Source organism: Xyrauchen texanus, chromosome 40, assembly GCF_025860055.1.
Source record: "Xyrauchen texanus isolate HMW12.3.18 chromosome 40, RBS_HiC_50CHRs, whole genome shotgun sequence".
NCBI lineage: Eukaryota > Metazoa > Chordata > Actinopteri > Cypriniformes > Catostomidae > Xyrauchen > Xyrauchen texanus.
Window position 1 is genome coordinate 37,563,305 of NC_068315.1, and position 16,080 is coordinate 37,579,384.

The 16,080-nt window shown below is 42.4% G+C and overlaps 1 protein-coding gene across 1 annotated transcript; it reads left to right on the plus strand.

The window, feature by feature from the left end:
- Nucleotides 1–531: 531 nt before the first annotated feature.
- LOC127633358 (pseudouridylate synthase 7 homolog) lies at nucleotides 532–15,821 on the plus strand. The gene is made up of 8 exons (XM_052112391.1): nucleotides 532–538; nucleotides 809–910; nucleotides 3,582–3,693; nucleotides 3,777–3,854; nucleotides 3,924–4,052; nucleotides 4,407–4,532; nucleotides 4,629–4,701; nucleotides 15,769–15,821. The coding sequence occupies exons 1-7, from the start codon at nucleotides 532–534 to the stop codon at nucleotides 4,669–4,671; spliced, it is 597 nt and encodes a 198-aa protein (XP_051968351.1). The 3' UTR covers nucleotides 4,672–4,701; nucleotides 15,769–15,821.
- Nucleotides 15,822–16,080: the final 259 nt, after the last annotated feature.

Here is a 16,080-nt window from a genome sequence, read left to right on the forward strand (position 1 = left end):
ATTCCTTTACAGTGTGTTCCAGTGAGACACTTCCAATGCAAGTCAATGGGGTTTAATCTGTAAACATTAAAATACTGTTTCAATAGTATAAACACAAGACATAAACAATATGTGTGTGAACATGATTTTACTGTCATTAAATCACTTAATAACCACATCTGTGTGAAGATATAGACAATTTACAACTTCGTTGCCATGACGACATAATGCAGAACAGTTGTCTGCCGCAAAAAAAAGACAATTTAAACATCTTTACAGCTGAAATAATCCATGAGTTTAACAGGAGAATTAATGTAAGTGCTTTTATTAAATTATAATCTTCACATTTCTGCATTTAAACCTCCAAAAATACCCCCATTGACTTCCATTATAAGTGTCCCACTGGAACACACATTTGTGCTTTTATTAATGAAAAGGAGGAACGAGTCGAAATGAATTATAATCAACATTATGACACAAAAGCTGCTGATTGAGTTTAACTTGTTTTGAATGCTGAATATTTAAGTACAGATCTTATAAAAGACTAGTGAAATGTCAAGTGATGAAAAACAGATGTAATAATCTGATGATCTTGTTTGTCAGGAAAAGTCTTCATCATGTGATTCCACCGAGTGTCTGATGGAAGAACAGAAACAGCAACTGGCCGAACTATAACTAAAAGAGTCGAACATTATCATTTATTTATAAAGACTATTAAAAATAAGCACCACTCCCTCAGCATGATGCTGCTGTAAACACGTCCGGTGTTCTTTCTGTGTCACTTCTGAGACACCTGAATGTGTTTTGTGTCATGTGACGTATCGATCAGGTGCTGGACGACTCGAAGGAGAAACGGACTCTTCTGCACAAAGCGGTGAAGACTCTTTGGAGACCAAGACCGAGGAGCGTGATGGGAAGAAGGCTCTGGCAGGTACTGGCATCTAACACGGGTTGTGGCAAACAATGATTAACCAACCATTATCACTGCGTAAGAGACACTCTGAATCAAACAGTCTTTTAAAAGAATTTATTCTTGCAAGAAGGACCCGGTCATTACACAGGAGTTAATCTGTGCCATGAGTGAGACGAGAAGGGGAGGGCTGACTTGTATTTTATACTCTTTTATCCCAAGGTCTATGACAGAAGCAGATCCTCCCCCTCTGCATCCCTCAGACACAGAGGCATTCCCCTGCAATGACTATCACTGATCAATGAGTATCAACATTTCTACAACACACGACACCTGTGTGTTCTGACATTATTACTGTAATATATCCCATCTGATTCCTGAAGATTCAGAGCTTTTTCTCCTGTCACATGTTCTGTAAGATGCTGTAAACTCACTGACCTGTGCATGACCCTTTGACCTCTGACCTCTCACCTCCGTTGCATGTACAGCTGAGCAGAAGGCAGTGGTGTTTAGTGTGCATGCGTGATTGAAAACACACCACTGATGTGTCATGATCTGACTGAAGTGAAAGAGTTTTCCCATGAACATAACATGTCTTTTCTATGAGAAAACATCAAGAACTTCTGCCCTGATGAGACGCGTACTAATAAACATGTTGAACTGACCTGATTCACACGTCAACATTTTACTAACATGCTGCAAACATTTGAAATGAACTGATGCCGTGAGCATGATGTCCCATGAACACCTTCATCTGAGCATGTGAATCTCTGTGTTGTGTTGGTCACTGTGTAGCGCTCTCTCTCTCTGTGTGGACAGAGGTCAGACCCTCCGCAGGTAAGGTCATTCACACCGGGGTCAGGGACACTGATTTACAGATGACCTTTAACCTTCTAGTGTGAAGTTTCAACTGGTGTTGGAGTTCAGAGAAGTTTAATTTCCTCAAGTACAACCAAGCAAATATTATAAGCACGCTTCATTACAGCCGTTTTACTATTTTATTGACATTAAAGTGAAATCGATTCATGTCAATAGAGTCCTAAAATATTACAACAGTAGAAATGTGAGTGTAGATTAAAGGTTGTAAATTCATTTCACCAACAGAAAGTGAAAGTTGAACACATACGAATATATTTAGAAGAATATTTCAGCTCTGTTGGTTCATACAATGCAAGTGAATGGTGAACAGAACTTTGAAGCTCCAGAAAGCACATAAATGCAGCATAAAAGTAATCCATAAGACTCCAGTGGTTTAATCCATGTCTTCAGAAGAGATATTATAGGTGTGGGTGCCTGTGTAGTTTCACTTTCACATCTGAAAGTGGGGATTGATCATAAAAAAGCGCTTAAATATTGATCTGTTTCTCATCCACAGCCATCACATCACTTCTGAAGACATGGAATAAACCACTGGAGTTTTATGGATTACTTTTATGCTGCATGTATGTGCTTTTTAGAGCTTCAAAGATCTGGTCACCACTCACTTGCATTATATGGACCTGCAGAGCTGAAATATTCTTCTAAATATATTCCTATGTGTTCTGCAGAAGAAAGAAAGTCACACACATCTGGGATGCATGAGGATGAGTAAATGATGACAGAATTTTAGTTTTTGGGTGAACTGTCCCTTTAAGACATCTAACGGCACTGTAAAGATGTTAAAGGAAACAAGAGCTGAATTATTAACTGATATCTTGACAGAGAAGATGTGGTAAATAAATGTCTCTGTGTACTTCATTCTTTTGTCTTTTTTTTTTTTGTTTGTTTTTTTAATAATTATGTTTATTGAATTTTCTTAACGTACAAATATAACAAGTCATCAACCCCCCAAAAAAATAAAAATAAATAAAAAATAAAATAAAAAAAAACTCAGATTTTTATAAAAAACAGGACCATACCATAATATGGTACATTTTCCAAAAGATGAAGAGGATGACAAAAATAGGGTTAAATGACCAGATAATTACACAGTTACAATGTTCCTTGTAATATAATAGGGCGAAGACCAGGTTCCAAAGCGTCCAGGTACGGGGACCAGACTTTGTAAAACTGGCCAGTTTTCCCATGTAAAACATAGGTAAGGCGCTCCAGGGGAATCAACTCAAAAATGATCTTGTGCCATCCTTTAAGGGATGGAGATTTATCACTGATCCAATTAAGTAAAATATTTTTCCTGGCAGCAAAGGATAGAATATTATACAATTTCTTATTAGCAGCCAAAGTAAGTATACCCAACACCAGTGAGACTGGGTCAAAATCTAAATGAGTATTAAAGATCCTTTCCATCTCCCCTAGCACCAGAGACCAATACCATTGCAGTCTGTTACATGACCACAGACAATGTGTTAAAGTACCTATTTCAATTTTGCATTTTAAACACATAGGCGATAAAGAGGGGTTGAAAAAATGCCTGCGGTTAGGGGAAATATGAAGTCTATGAATGATTTTGAATTGTATTTCTCTTATTCGTGTACAAACAGATCTTTTTTTAGCATTAGACCAAATGGCTTCCCATGTTTCATCGTCAATGTCAGTAGCTAACTCTTCTTCCCATTTAGTTTTAATCTGTTTATCAGCAGAAGAGACTGAGCACACTAAACCATAAATCCTGCCCAGAGACATTTTCCCCAATGATAATTCTTTTGTCTTTTTAATTCACTATATTTGCTTCATTTTTTATCTTCCACTGAAGCATCTCGAAAGCATTCATGGCCAAAAAATCGTGGAAGTTTCTGTCATTTCGTGCTGTATAAAGAGAACAAGGACACCATGGACGCCATCAACGTTCTCTCCAAGTTTCTCAGGTCTGTTCTGAGATCAGTTGAAACAGGATCCTGTTATTTATTAGAATCTGTGAATGTGAGCGTCATTCTGTTGTTTCTCACAGGGTTTGTCCAAACGTGTTCTCCTACATGTGTACCAAAGACAAGAGAGCCATCACCGTTCAGGAGATCGCCGTTCTGAAGTGAGTGAAGCTCCACACATCATCTGTCCTTGTGTCGCTCTGATTAAACGTGTTTATAAATCTTCACAGGATTAGCGCTGAATGGCTAGCTCATCTCAACAAGTGCCTCATGAACTTGAAGCTGGGAAACTTTAGCTATAAGAAACATCCATTAAAACTGGAAGAACTGCAGGGGAACCACTTCACTGTGATTCTCAGGTGAGTGCACACTTCCTGTGGTTAGGGTTTCAGGTGGACCAGCTTGACCAGTGAAGACATGATGCGTGAAACAGCACAAAAACACATTTTGGTAACCAGCAGCACATTGAAGCCAGTCACCAGTTCAATCAGTTTGTCTGGTCTGGGCCGGTTCTTTGTGTTTTTCTGGTCTGATAAACATGAATAACGAGATGTAAGATATAAAAGAGATGACGCACCAAAGACCAACATAGTGTGTTTTTCTGCTCTGATAAACATGAACAACAAAATGGATGATGCACCAAAGACCGTGTTTTGTGTGTTTGTGTTTGTGTGTGTATGTGTGTGTGTGTGTTTGTGTGATCCACCCTACAGGAATATCTCTGGCTCTCAGGAGCAGGTGGAACAAGCGATGACATCACTGAAGGACAGAGGCTTTATTAACTACTATGGCATGCAGCGATTCGGCACCACGGCCATCCCAACGCATCAGGTGGGCAGGTGAGAACACGCGTGTACCACACACACACACACACAGATGTGTTTCTGTGTCGTATGTGAGGGGAACTGATGCGTTGTATTGGCTGTAATTGACAGGGCAATTACAGGGCGATATTACAGAACAACTGGTAGGAGGTGATGGATCTGATCCTGAAACCCCGTCCTGGAGGTCAGTCGACCTGCACAGAACATCTGTTTTCTCCATTCATGATCTGTGTCACGTGATCTCTTCATTTAGTCATTTCTAACGCTTTAATTCGTGCCATGTGACTAATAACTTACAAGAGCGTTTCAATAAAAGGACCTTCCAAGTCATATTTACAGATCAGGGTTAGGGTTAGGGTTAGGGACAACGGCCCCCCCATAACAGTCTCCCCAGACTGCTACAGTTTACTTAGGGGACTCGAAGAAAAGCACTGGCTGGCGCATGTTTCTGGTGGACCGATCGACCTTTGCCTAAATTACAAAAAAGGGGGAATCCCCTCCCTAGGCCTATTTGTGCCCCCCACATGGCCTTGAGACTTTCGGCCACTAGGGTTTTTTTGGGAAAATCTTGATTCAAGAACATCCTTTATTCTGCTTTTTGTTCCAAACAAGTTCCAGTCCTATGCCTATTTGTACCCCCCAGATGGCCTTGAGACTTTTGGCTATTAGGTTAAAACTTTTAGATTTCTTCTACTGTCCATCCTTGTTCTAAAAAATTCCTGTCTGTGCCTATTTGTACCCCCCAGATGGCCTTGAGACTTTCGGCTATTAGGTTAACACTTTAGATTTTTCCTACATTACATCCGATGAGAAATTCCTGTCTGTGCCTATTTGTACCCCCCAGATGGCCTTGAGACTTTCGGCAACTAGGTTCTTAATCTTTCAAGGATAATGATCCCACGAATAATTAAGAGAAATCAGGGAGTTTCACAACTTTTCCTTATTACAAACTAAACCCTATCTTTTCCTAATCCAACACCCCCCCAGATGGTCTTAGCGATATACAGCCTCAAATGGCCCTAGCGATAAGTCACAGACAGGCTTTTTAAAGGGAAAAAACCCCCAAAAATAATCCCAAAACCCCCATTCAGACTACCCCCCAGAAAGTATTTCTTTAAAGGGGAATATAAATGACACCTCATCAGTAGCAAGCCCCAGAATCTTCAGGTGTTTCAGCCTTTTCTCACTATACACCCTCCTCTGGGGAGGCCCGCCATAGGGGATCAGTCCCAGGCGTGTGTCACAATGTCCAATTACTACCCCTCTCTTCCAGAACCGCAATGTGTTTTTTTTGGGTCTGGCTTATCCCCTTGTCTAAAGTTATTTCTACAGACAACCCCCCTACCTCCCTTCTTACAACATCCATTTATCAAGACAGACATTTCTGGGAGACCCCCGGAGTACCAACCTATCCTGCATATATACTCCCCAAACACATTCCTCCATATATCATCGAAATTCCTCCTACAAAAAAATTCTAAAAAAATCTCTCCCCTCCAACCCTCTACACACCCAAAGACTATTGAAACCAGAAAAAACAAAGTAGGTTTGTGTAATGCCGTGTTGTGCAAAAATTTACTGTTGCCACGGTGGTGCTATTCACCAGTAAAAAAAGCTGCCCCCCATAAGTGCTTTGTCCTAGTGGACACAAGGGGGCAGTTTACTCACATGATTCTCAACCCAGCCAACCTGATCGTTAACACCGCAAGGTATCCACAGGCTGCCCGAGAAGAGACTGAGAAGGATCTCATCTCGAAGGCTATGACTGGCGGATGCCAAAGCATCAAGCTTCTACCAGAGATAACCCCCTAAAAGTTTACACAAGCCAAACAGACATCATCCTTACTAAGACACAGGAGGCTGCAGAAACTTCTGACTAAACTAACGGTTCATCCAACCATCCATTATGAGAACCTAAACCATACCACCGTGGTGACTACATGCTACCCACAATCCTCCATCCTAGTTTCCAAAAAAACTTCTAACCATCAACGTGGAGGATATTCCCAATACTCAACTACCTCCACGTCATCTCCCTATCCCTATTCAAGGACTATAAGAAAAAGGGGGAAAAAAAATATTATTATGTACCCTTCTTTTTTGGTCTGACTCCTGCTATCCACTGGGGACCCACCTGGGGAAGGCCTCCCAAGCCCCTCTCCCGGAAAAAGGGAAGGGGGTTGTCACACCCAAAAAAAATTTTGAAGAAAAAAGGCAGGTCAGTCTCTAACCAGATTAGAGACCGGGCAGGGTTAGTTAACCCGGTTTAGGAGCGGGGATACAGCTAACCCCTAGATGTGGGGTTAATTTTAGGGGTGGAGCTAGGGGGTTTGATTTAAGGTTAGGGGCGGGGTTAGGTACGGGGGCAGGGTTAAGTGGTTAGGGTTAAGTATGGGGGCAGGGTTTAGTGGTTAGGTGTGGGGTCAGGGCTAAGTGGTTAGGTTTAGGGTAAGGGTTAGCGGTTAAGGGTTAGGTTTAGGGGTTAGGTTAAGGGGTTAGGTTAAGGGGTTGAGTTTAGGGGTTAGGTTAAGGGGTTAAGTTTAGGGGCTAGGTTAAGGGGTTGAGTTAAGGGGTTAGGTTAAGGGGGTAGGTTTAGGGGTTAGGTTTAGGGGTTAGGTTTAGGGGTTAAGTTTAGGGGTTAGGTTAAGGGGTTAAGTTTAGGGGTTAGGTTAAGGGGTTAGGAAGTGTTAGTTAAGGAGGGTAGGCGCTAACCAGTGTGCACAGGCCATCAATGTCGCTCCCTCGACTGGATTCACTTCTCATTCAGGCCTTGGGGATATATAGTGCCTAATTTATTGATCCAAATTCTCTCTGCTCTTTTTCTCTGGGGCACGGACCACTGCGGGTTGGCCTGTAGGACCGTGACCGGAAGGATTCCCATCCGTGTTTAAGGAAATGTTGGACCAGGTAAGTGTTATTTTCTCTTCCTCTCAGAATGTTGTATTTATGTTGTGTCATTCTGACCAGAATGGTGTTGCCCGTCTCTCCCACATATTGAGCTCCACATTGTTTGCAGGTGATGAGGTAAATGCAGTTTTTACAGTGTACCGTTCCTGATTGGTGAGTACTGAAAACCTCTTTTGTAAACTTGTTTTGTACTGAATCCTTTTTGTTCCAAATATTGTCCCTGATGTTTTGGTTTCAGTGTTGTGAAGAGGATGGAGTTTGGCTCTAATTAGATAGTCTTGTAAACTTTTGTTTTTTCTAAATGCTGCTATAACTCTGTGGTTCTTCAATATTTGTGTCTGTCCCAATATGTTCTGGAAGTTGGACTTTACCTCTTTGGTCAGTTTCAGAGCGGCCGAGGAGTAAGTCAGGACAAAGGGGACGCCGGTCCCTCCGCCTGGGCCCTGCTTGTCAAGTATGATTTAAAAACTTTTCTCAAGAAGGACCTGTTATATCCTCTGGGTCGGAGCGCTTTGAAGAGGATTCGTGTCGCTTCTCTGAAGTCCCGTTCCTGGGTGCATATGCGACGGAACCTCAGGAGTTCGCGACTTGACGAGGCCTGAGTAAGTGTGTTTTGGGTGAAAACTGCTTTTATGTAGTAGGGCATGCGTGTCGGTTTCTTTGAAGAAGACTTTAATGTCCAATTTGTGCGACGAAATGAAATCTGGACCCTTGTAAGTTGTGGTGTCCAGAAAGTCTACCGATAGGTGACTGGTGGTGGATTTTAATTTAATAGATGGGTTATGGTTATTTAGTGTCGCCACAAATTCCATGAACTCGTCATCAGAGTGAGTCCATACTCCCCAGATATCATCTAGGTACCTAAAATAGTGAAGGGGCTGTTTTTGGCATCGGGATAAGGCCGAAGCCTCCCATTCTGCCATAAATATATTAGCGTAGGCCGGGGCAAACTTCTTGCCCATCGCCGTGCCTTTAACTTGCAGGAAAAATTCCCCATTGAACTCAAAATCGTTTCTATTTAAATTGATGTCTAATAATTGGATGAGTTCTTTGTCGGGCCTGGAGGTGTCTGGGTTTTTTGAAAAATATTTTTAATGGCCTGAATTCCCTCTTGGATGTCGATGTTTGTGTAAAGGCCATCCACGTCCATAGTGAACAGGATGGCCTTTTGGGGAATTTTTAGTCTTTTGACTTTCTGGACAAAATCATACGTGTCTTTTATATAGCTGGGGTGGCCCGTCGAAAGAGGATTTAAGTAGAAATCTACAAATTCTGCCGTATAGTACGCTTCACTGCCGTAATCGGATACTATAGGCCTTCCTGGGGAATTTCGTGAGGTTTGCTCCATTTGGTCGGGTCTTTGTGTATTTTGGGGAGCATGTAGAACCTCCTGCTTCTAGGTTCAGCGTTACCCAATAGGTAGGACTTTTGTTTTATGCTGATGTGTTTTTTCTGATATAGGGTTTGGGCTATATTTTTAACCATAGGTACAGTGTCTAAAAAAATGGGTCTATCCAATTTCTGGTAATATTTTAGGTCATTCAATTGTCTATATCCCTCCCATAAATATTGTTCTCGGTCCCATATGACTATCGCACTGCCCTTGTCTGCAGGTTTAATGATGATCTGTTTATTGCCCTTTAACTGTTTTAGAGCGTTCGTTTCCTCCAGAGTGAGGTTAAGCTCTTCCTGGGACGGTCTAAAATGTTTTTTAAGATATTCCAGATCCTTTTCGAATAACGTGCGGAGATCTGCGTGGTAGTTTGTCTGCGGTGGGACCCAGTCCGATTTGGGTGTGAACGGAGGGGATTTGAGTCAGTCTCATTTTGGAAATAGGCTGCCAATTTAAGTCTCCTGTGGTATTGTTGCAGGTCGTATCGTGTCTGCATTTCGAGGCGTTTTCTGCTCGTTCTACCCGATGGAATAAAAGTCAAACCCCTGTTGAGCAGGCAAAGTTGTGGGGAGTGATATGGAATTTTTAGATAGGATTACAACATTTCAATGCCCCTCCTGCGCATACAGGCTTGTGGGGATATTTATTTTAAATGTTGAAGCCAGTGCTGGAGCATGTTTCTGGCTGTGTCCACCGTCCAGTGTATATGGTCACTTTCAGTGTGAAATTCAGATCTGGACAGGGCCGAATGTGTTTAAATTGGCAGAAATATAGGCGTTCAGGATGGTCAATTGTGTCTGCTCCTTTGTTGGGAGCATTCCTGAAAAGTTCACCTCTGGAACCCAAATTTCTGCCAGTGGAAGTTTTTTTTTTGCCGCTCTTAAAGCCGCCTGCATCTGTTTGATGGCAGTGTCTTTGGCGCTCTGCGCCCGGCTGTTAATCCCTAATGATAAGATGACGTGTTCCACGCCAGTGGAGACTGCGCTTTTATTGATCACAGCCTCCATGTGTCTGAACGTGGCCCCTGGATAGCTTTCTATTTGGAGGTCAGAATTCTTAAAAGGTGGAATTTTGGACAGATTGGAGTCCCCGATAACGAGCCATTTTTTTCGCACACTCAGCTTCCATTCTATCATTTTCTGGATGTGTTTAGGTGTCTATTCGGTCCGTCCTCCTGGGAGTCACGTCGTGCTCCAGAAGGTGTGTTGAGTTCGACACTTAAACGAGCCTGTGTGGCTGTCCTGAGGCTGGTGACTTTTTCGGGGCTTAAGGTGATTCTTTGTGAGCCGAGATTATCCCGTTCGCACTCCCCTTGATCCTCAATAAGGATGAGGTCTTGTTCCTGTCTGATACAGGGGTTGGGACGAACGCGAGGAGTGCGTTGTTCTTTTGGGGAGGCAGGGAGATTTATGGTAATCTCTGAATGACTGTCCGAGTCCTCCTTTCTAATAGGAGACCAATCGCTCGGTGGGTCTGTCATCGTGCATGCTGTTTTGGTCGGTTTTGTTACTAAGGGGTGGATATTTCAGACAGAGATTGTGCATCCATCATGGTGTGCACCAAAGCCTGCACCTTAACTGTATTAGTCGTTGTGTTTTCTGGGAGAGGAGGAGCGGGAGAGAGATTTTGGGTCTCCGCTTCCTCCCTTGTTTCTCCAGAATCCAAGGCAGGGACGGAGGTGTGCCATCTCTCCCCTACTAACCCATGAGCCTCGTGTATTGTTTTGTCTTTCAGTCTTTTACCGATACCACGTTTAGCCCATAATATAGCCGTATTGAAACATTCCTCCCAGCCCTGGGAGGGAATGTGCTGGAGTTTAGCCATTTCTTCCACCAATGCGTCTTCATAATGGTTTTAAGAATCAGCATAGTGGTATAGGCCCAGTTTTGGCATTGCCTTCAATGAGGGCTTGTGTTGTGGGGTTTGGCAAAGCTGGTTTGATGACCTCTGACAGCTGTTTTTCAATTTTGTCAATTGCAGGAGGCTGTTCCTGACTGATATTATTTTTGTGATGCACCAATTTGATGATTTTAAATAAGGTACGGGTTTTTGCTACAAAGTCAGGGTCATCTGAATGCTTGGGCTTTATTTTTTGTTTCTGATGTGTGTTTTTATTTTGCAGGTGTGAACGAACTTTCTGTGTTTTGTTCTGCACCCATCCCCGTGGTTCCTTCGTAAAGGATTTTTGTTGGAACATTGGGTTCAAAAAATTGTGGTCTGCCAGACCACTGATAAGACTGACTATGGTGAGTCTGTGCTGCCCTCATGTGGCCACCATATTTTACTGCACGTGCATGCACTCTCTCTTCCTGTGCATGACGCTGGGCCTGATGGCCACCATATTTGACCGCATCCGCATAGGTGAACGCTCTTTCTCCCTGTGCGTGGCGCTCAGTGTCGCGGTAGGAACGGGGCATAGGCCAGACTGTGCCATGCCTGGCAAGCCTGCGACCACGTGTGACCACCGTCCAACTATCCCTTTCTGGACAAACCATAGTTTTAGGAAATGTTGTTGTGAATTTGTAAATGTAAAACTAAGGATTTTTCTTGCAGAAATTGAAATCGGGTAAGTAAATCTAAAAAAAGTTTTGTTTTCTTTGTGCGTTATAAATCAAAGCAAGTCAAACAGAGTGAATCAAACAAAAATGATTTTATGTTTTTATATGAACAGGCTGTTGCTTTAAATGTGAAAATAAAAGCAAGGATTTTAAGGTAAGTAAAACTAAATATTTTGTGGCTTATATGTCTTCTATGTTTTTATATGAACAGGCTGTTGTTCTAAATGTGAAAATAAAAGCAAGGATTTTAAGTAAAACAAAATTTTTTAGTGGCTTATATGTCAATATTTTTTTGAATGTAAACAAATAAAATAAAATAGCTTTTCTTAAGCTTTTTTTATATGTGAAAAAATTGTAAACTGAACAAGCAGTTGCAATGTTTCGGTTCTCTTGGAACCTTCTTCAGGCAGGCTTGTTCTAATTTTGAAAAATGTAAATCCCAAAATGAATGATAAAAAAATTAAAAATAAAGAAATGAATCCCAAAGTGAATAAATCAATTGTCAAATAAAGAAATGAAAAGAGATCAAATTGCGTTGAGGATCAGAATAAAAAGTTTTTAAATCGCAAAGAGTGTTAGAGGCTTTCTCATTAAGAGCTGGAAGCAGTGAATGAGCCCCTGCATCCTCAGTTGTCCCTTTTTATAGTGTGGGGGGCGGGACTCAATTTGAATGAGTCAATAGGAGCTTCTCCCATACTTTTGGTTTAAAAAGAAACAGCTCTCAGCCAATCAGAAAAGTAGCTGTCTTTTCAAAATAATTTCAGAAGGGCTTTTTTTTTCAAAAATTTGAATGTAAATCATAGTGATGGAGGTGAGACTCAGTTTGAATGAGCCAATTGGAGCCTTTTCCATATTTTTGGTTTGAAAATTAACTATTTCCAGCCAGTCAGAACATTTGCTGTCTTTTCCAAAAAATTATAGAAATACTTTATTTATATATATTTGATTTTAAATTATAGTTATATAGATGCAATGGATTTAAAAGGATAAATAACTATATATATTTCATTTTAAATTATAGTTATATTATGTAATGTATTTAAAAGGATAAATTATTATGTATATATATTTTAAATTTGGATTGCCTAAATGCACCCTTATCTATATTTGTTTATGATTATTATAACTAAAACACTGTGTAAATGACCCATATTTCTATTTTCCCATGTATTTGGTTTATTATGATTATTTTAAGTAGACTGATTATTAGAAGGAAGTTGTAAACAGTCGAGCTACTTGCAACTTCAACGCTGATAATAATGACACCAATACTCCTCCTAATAACCCAAATCCGGGGTCCCTGTGAGACTACAGGGTCTCCTACCATGCTCTTATAATGTGCCCGATCACAAGGGAGTTGCACCATAAGGTGATCCCCATTTGCTTTTGGGTCTTTTCCCTATTCAGATAGTTAACCTTACGTTTACTTAAAACACCTAGGAATTCCTTTACCAGTCAGCTTCCACCCAAGACCAAAAAAGGCAGTGAAATGGGAAGGGATGAGCTAAGGGGTACTGCGAGACTGCGCTGGAAACCCCCCGGTGCCAGACTTGGCCTCCACGCTCTCCCACCCAATCCACCACCAGACCCCTCTGATAGGAATTAGGTGGGACAGCTGCAAATTATCCCATCCCATCATCTATTCAACCTGTCCGCTTCGTGAAATCCACATTTAAACCCCTAGGAAAGAAGGTTCCCAATCTCCTAATCCATCCCAATTCCTTCCTCAACCTTTCCCTCTTCGTCCAACTCGGATCATGCTCCTTGAGACTTTCGGCCACTGGGTTTTTTTTAGGAAAATCTTAATTCAAGAACCTCCTTTATTCTGCTTTTTGTTCAAAACAAGTTCCAGTCCTATGCCTATTTGTACCCCCCAGATGGCCTTGCGACTTTTACCTATTAGGTTAAAACTTTTAGATTCCTTCTACCGTCCATCCCTATTCTAAAGAAATTCCTGTCTGTGCCTATTTGTACCCCCCAGATGGCCTTGAGACTTTCGGCTATTAGGTTAACACTTTAGGTTCTTCCTACATTACATCCTTTTTCCGAGAGAAAAAAATGACAGTATTGCTTCTTTTTCATCCATACTGTTATAGTTTATTAGGTTAAAACTTTTAGATTTCCTCTATCATCCTTCCTTGTTCTAAAGAGAAATTCCTATCTGTGCCTATTTGTACCCCCCAGATGGCCCTAGCGATAAAAACAGGCTTTTTCAAGGAAAAAAAATCATCCCAAAACCCATTCAGGCTACCCCCCAGAAAGTATTTTTTTAAAGGGGGAATATTAATGACACCTCATCAGTAGCAAGCCCCAGAATCTTCAGGTGTTTCAGCCTCTTCTTACTATACACCCTCCTCTGGGGAGGCCCGCCATAGGGGATCAGTCCCAGGCGTGTGTCACAATGTCCAATTACTACCCCTCTCTTCCAGAACCGCAAAGTGTTTTTTTTGGGTCTGGCTTATCCCCTTGTCTAACGTTATTTCTACATACAACCCCCCCTACCTCCCTTCTTACAACATCCATTTATCAAGACAGACATTTCTGGGAGACCCACGGAGTACCAACCTATCCTGAATATATACTCCCCAAACACATTCCTCCATATATCATCGAAATTCCTCCTAAAAACATTCTAAAAAAATCTCTCCCCTCCAACCCTCTACACCCACTACACCCCCTTCCCTTTTTCCGGGAGGGGGGGCTTGGGAGGCCTTCCCCAGGTGGAGACAGGTGGGTCCCCAGTGGATAGCAGGAGTCAGACCAAAAAAGAAGGGGGAATAATAATAATATATTTTTTCCCCCCTTTTTTCTTATAGTCCTTGAGTAGGGATAGGGAGATGACGAGGAGGTAGTTGAGTATTGGGAATATCCTCCACGTTGATGGTTAGAACTTTTTTTTGGAAACTAGGATGGAGGATTGTGGGTAGCATGTAGTCACCACGGTGGTATGGTTTAGGTTCTCATAATGGATGGTTGGATGAACCGTTGGTTTAGTCAGAAGTTTTTGCAGCCTCCGGTTGTCTTGGTAAGGATGATGTCTGTTTGGCTTGTGTAAACTTTTAGGGGGTTATCTCTGGTAGAAGCTTGATGCTTTGGCATCCGCCAGTCATAGCCTTCGAGATGAGATCCTTCTCAGTCTCTTCTCAGGCAGCCTGTGGATACCTTGCGGTGTTAACGATCAGGTTGGCTGGGTTGAGAATCACGTGAGTAAACTGCCCCCTTGTGTCCACTAGGACAAAGCACTTATGGGGGGGGCAGCTTTTTTTACTGGTGAATAGCACCACCATTGCAACAGTACATTTTTGCACAACACGGCATTACACAACACGGCATTACACAATGTTCCTAATGTAGGAAAAATCTAAAGAGTTAACCTAATAGCCAAAAGTCTCCAGGCCATGTGGGGGGTACAAATAGGCGCAGACAGGAATTTCTCTTTAGAACAAGGAAGGACGATATAAGAAATCTAAAAGTTTTAACCTAATAAACTATAGCAGTCTGAGGAGACTGTTATGGGGGGCCATTGTCCCTAACAACCCTAACCCTAATGTAGGAAGAATCTAAAGAGTTAACCTAATAGCCAAAAGTCTCAAGGCCATCTGGGGGGTACAAATAGGCGCAGACAGGAATTTCTCTTTAGAACAAGGAAGGACGATAGAAGAAATCTAAAAGTTCAATGTCGCTCCCTCGACTGGATTCACTTCTCATTCAGGCCTTGGGGATATATAGTGCCTAATTTATTGATCCAAATTCTCTCTGCTCTTTTTCTGTGGGGCACGGACCACTGCGGGTTGGCCTGTAGGACCGTGACCCGGAAGGATTCCCATCCGTGTTTAAGGAAATGTTGGACCAGGTAAGTGTTATTTTCTCTTCCTCTCAGAATGTTGTATTTAGGCCGTGTCATTAAGGTTAGGTTTAGGGTAAGGGTTAGCGGTTAAGGGTTAGGTTTAGGGGTTAGGTTAAGGGGTTAGGTTAAGGGGTTGAGTTTAGGGGTTGGGTTAAGGGGTTAGGTTTAGGGGTTAGGTTAAGGGGTTAAGTTTAGGGTTAGGTTAAGGGGTTGAGTTAAGGGGTTGAGTTAAGGGGTTAGGTTAAGGGGTTAAGTTTAGGGGATAGGTTAAGGGGTTAAGTTTAGGGGTTAGGTTAAGGGGTTGAGTTAAGGGGTTGAGTTAAGGGGTTAGGTTAAGGGGTTAAGTTTAGGGGTTAGGTTAAGGGGTTAGGAAGTGTTAGTTAAGGAGGGTAGGTGCTAACCAGTGTGCACAGGCCATCGATGTCGCTCCCTCGACTGGATTCACTTCTCATTCAGGCCTTGGGGATATATAGTGCCTAATTTATTGATCCAAATTCTCTCTGCTCTTTTTCTCTGGGGCACGGACCACTGCGGGTTGGCCTGTAGGACCGTGACCCGGAAGGATTCCCATCCGTGTTTAAGGAAATGTTGGACCAGGTAAGTGTTATTTTCTCTTCCTCTCAGAATGTTGTATTTATGGGTTAGGTTAGGTTAGGCTAGGTTAGGGTTAGGCCAGGCTAGGCTAGGGCTAGGGCTAGGCCAGGCTAGGGCCAGGCTAGGCTAGGGCTAGGCCAGGCTGGGCCAGGCTAGGGCCAGGGCCAGGCCAGGCCAGGCTAGGGCCAGGGCCAGGGCTAGGGCCAGGCCAGGGCCAGGCTAGGCTAGGCCAGGGCCAGGCCAGGGCCAGGCTAGGGGCCAGGC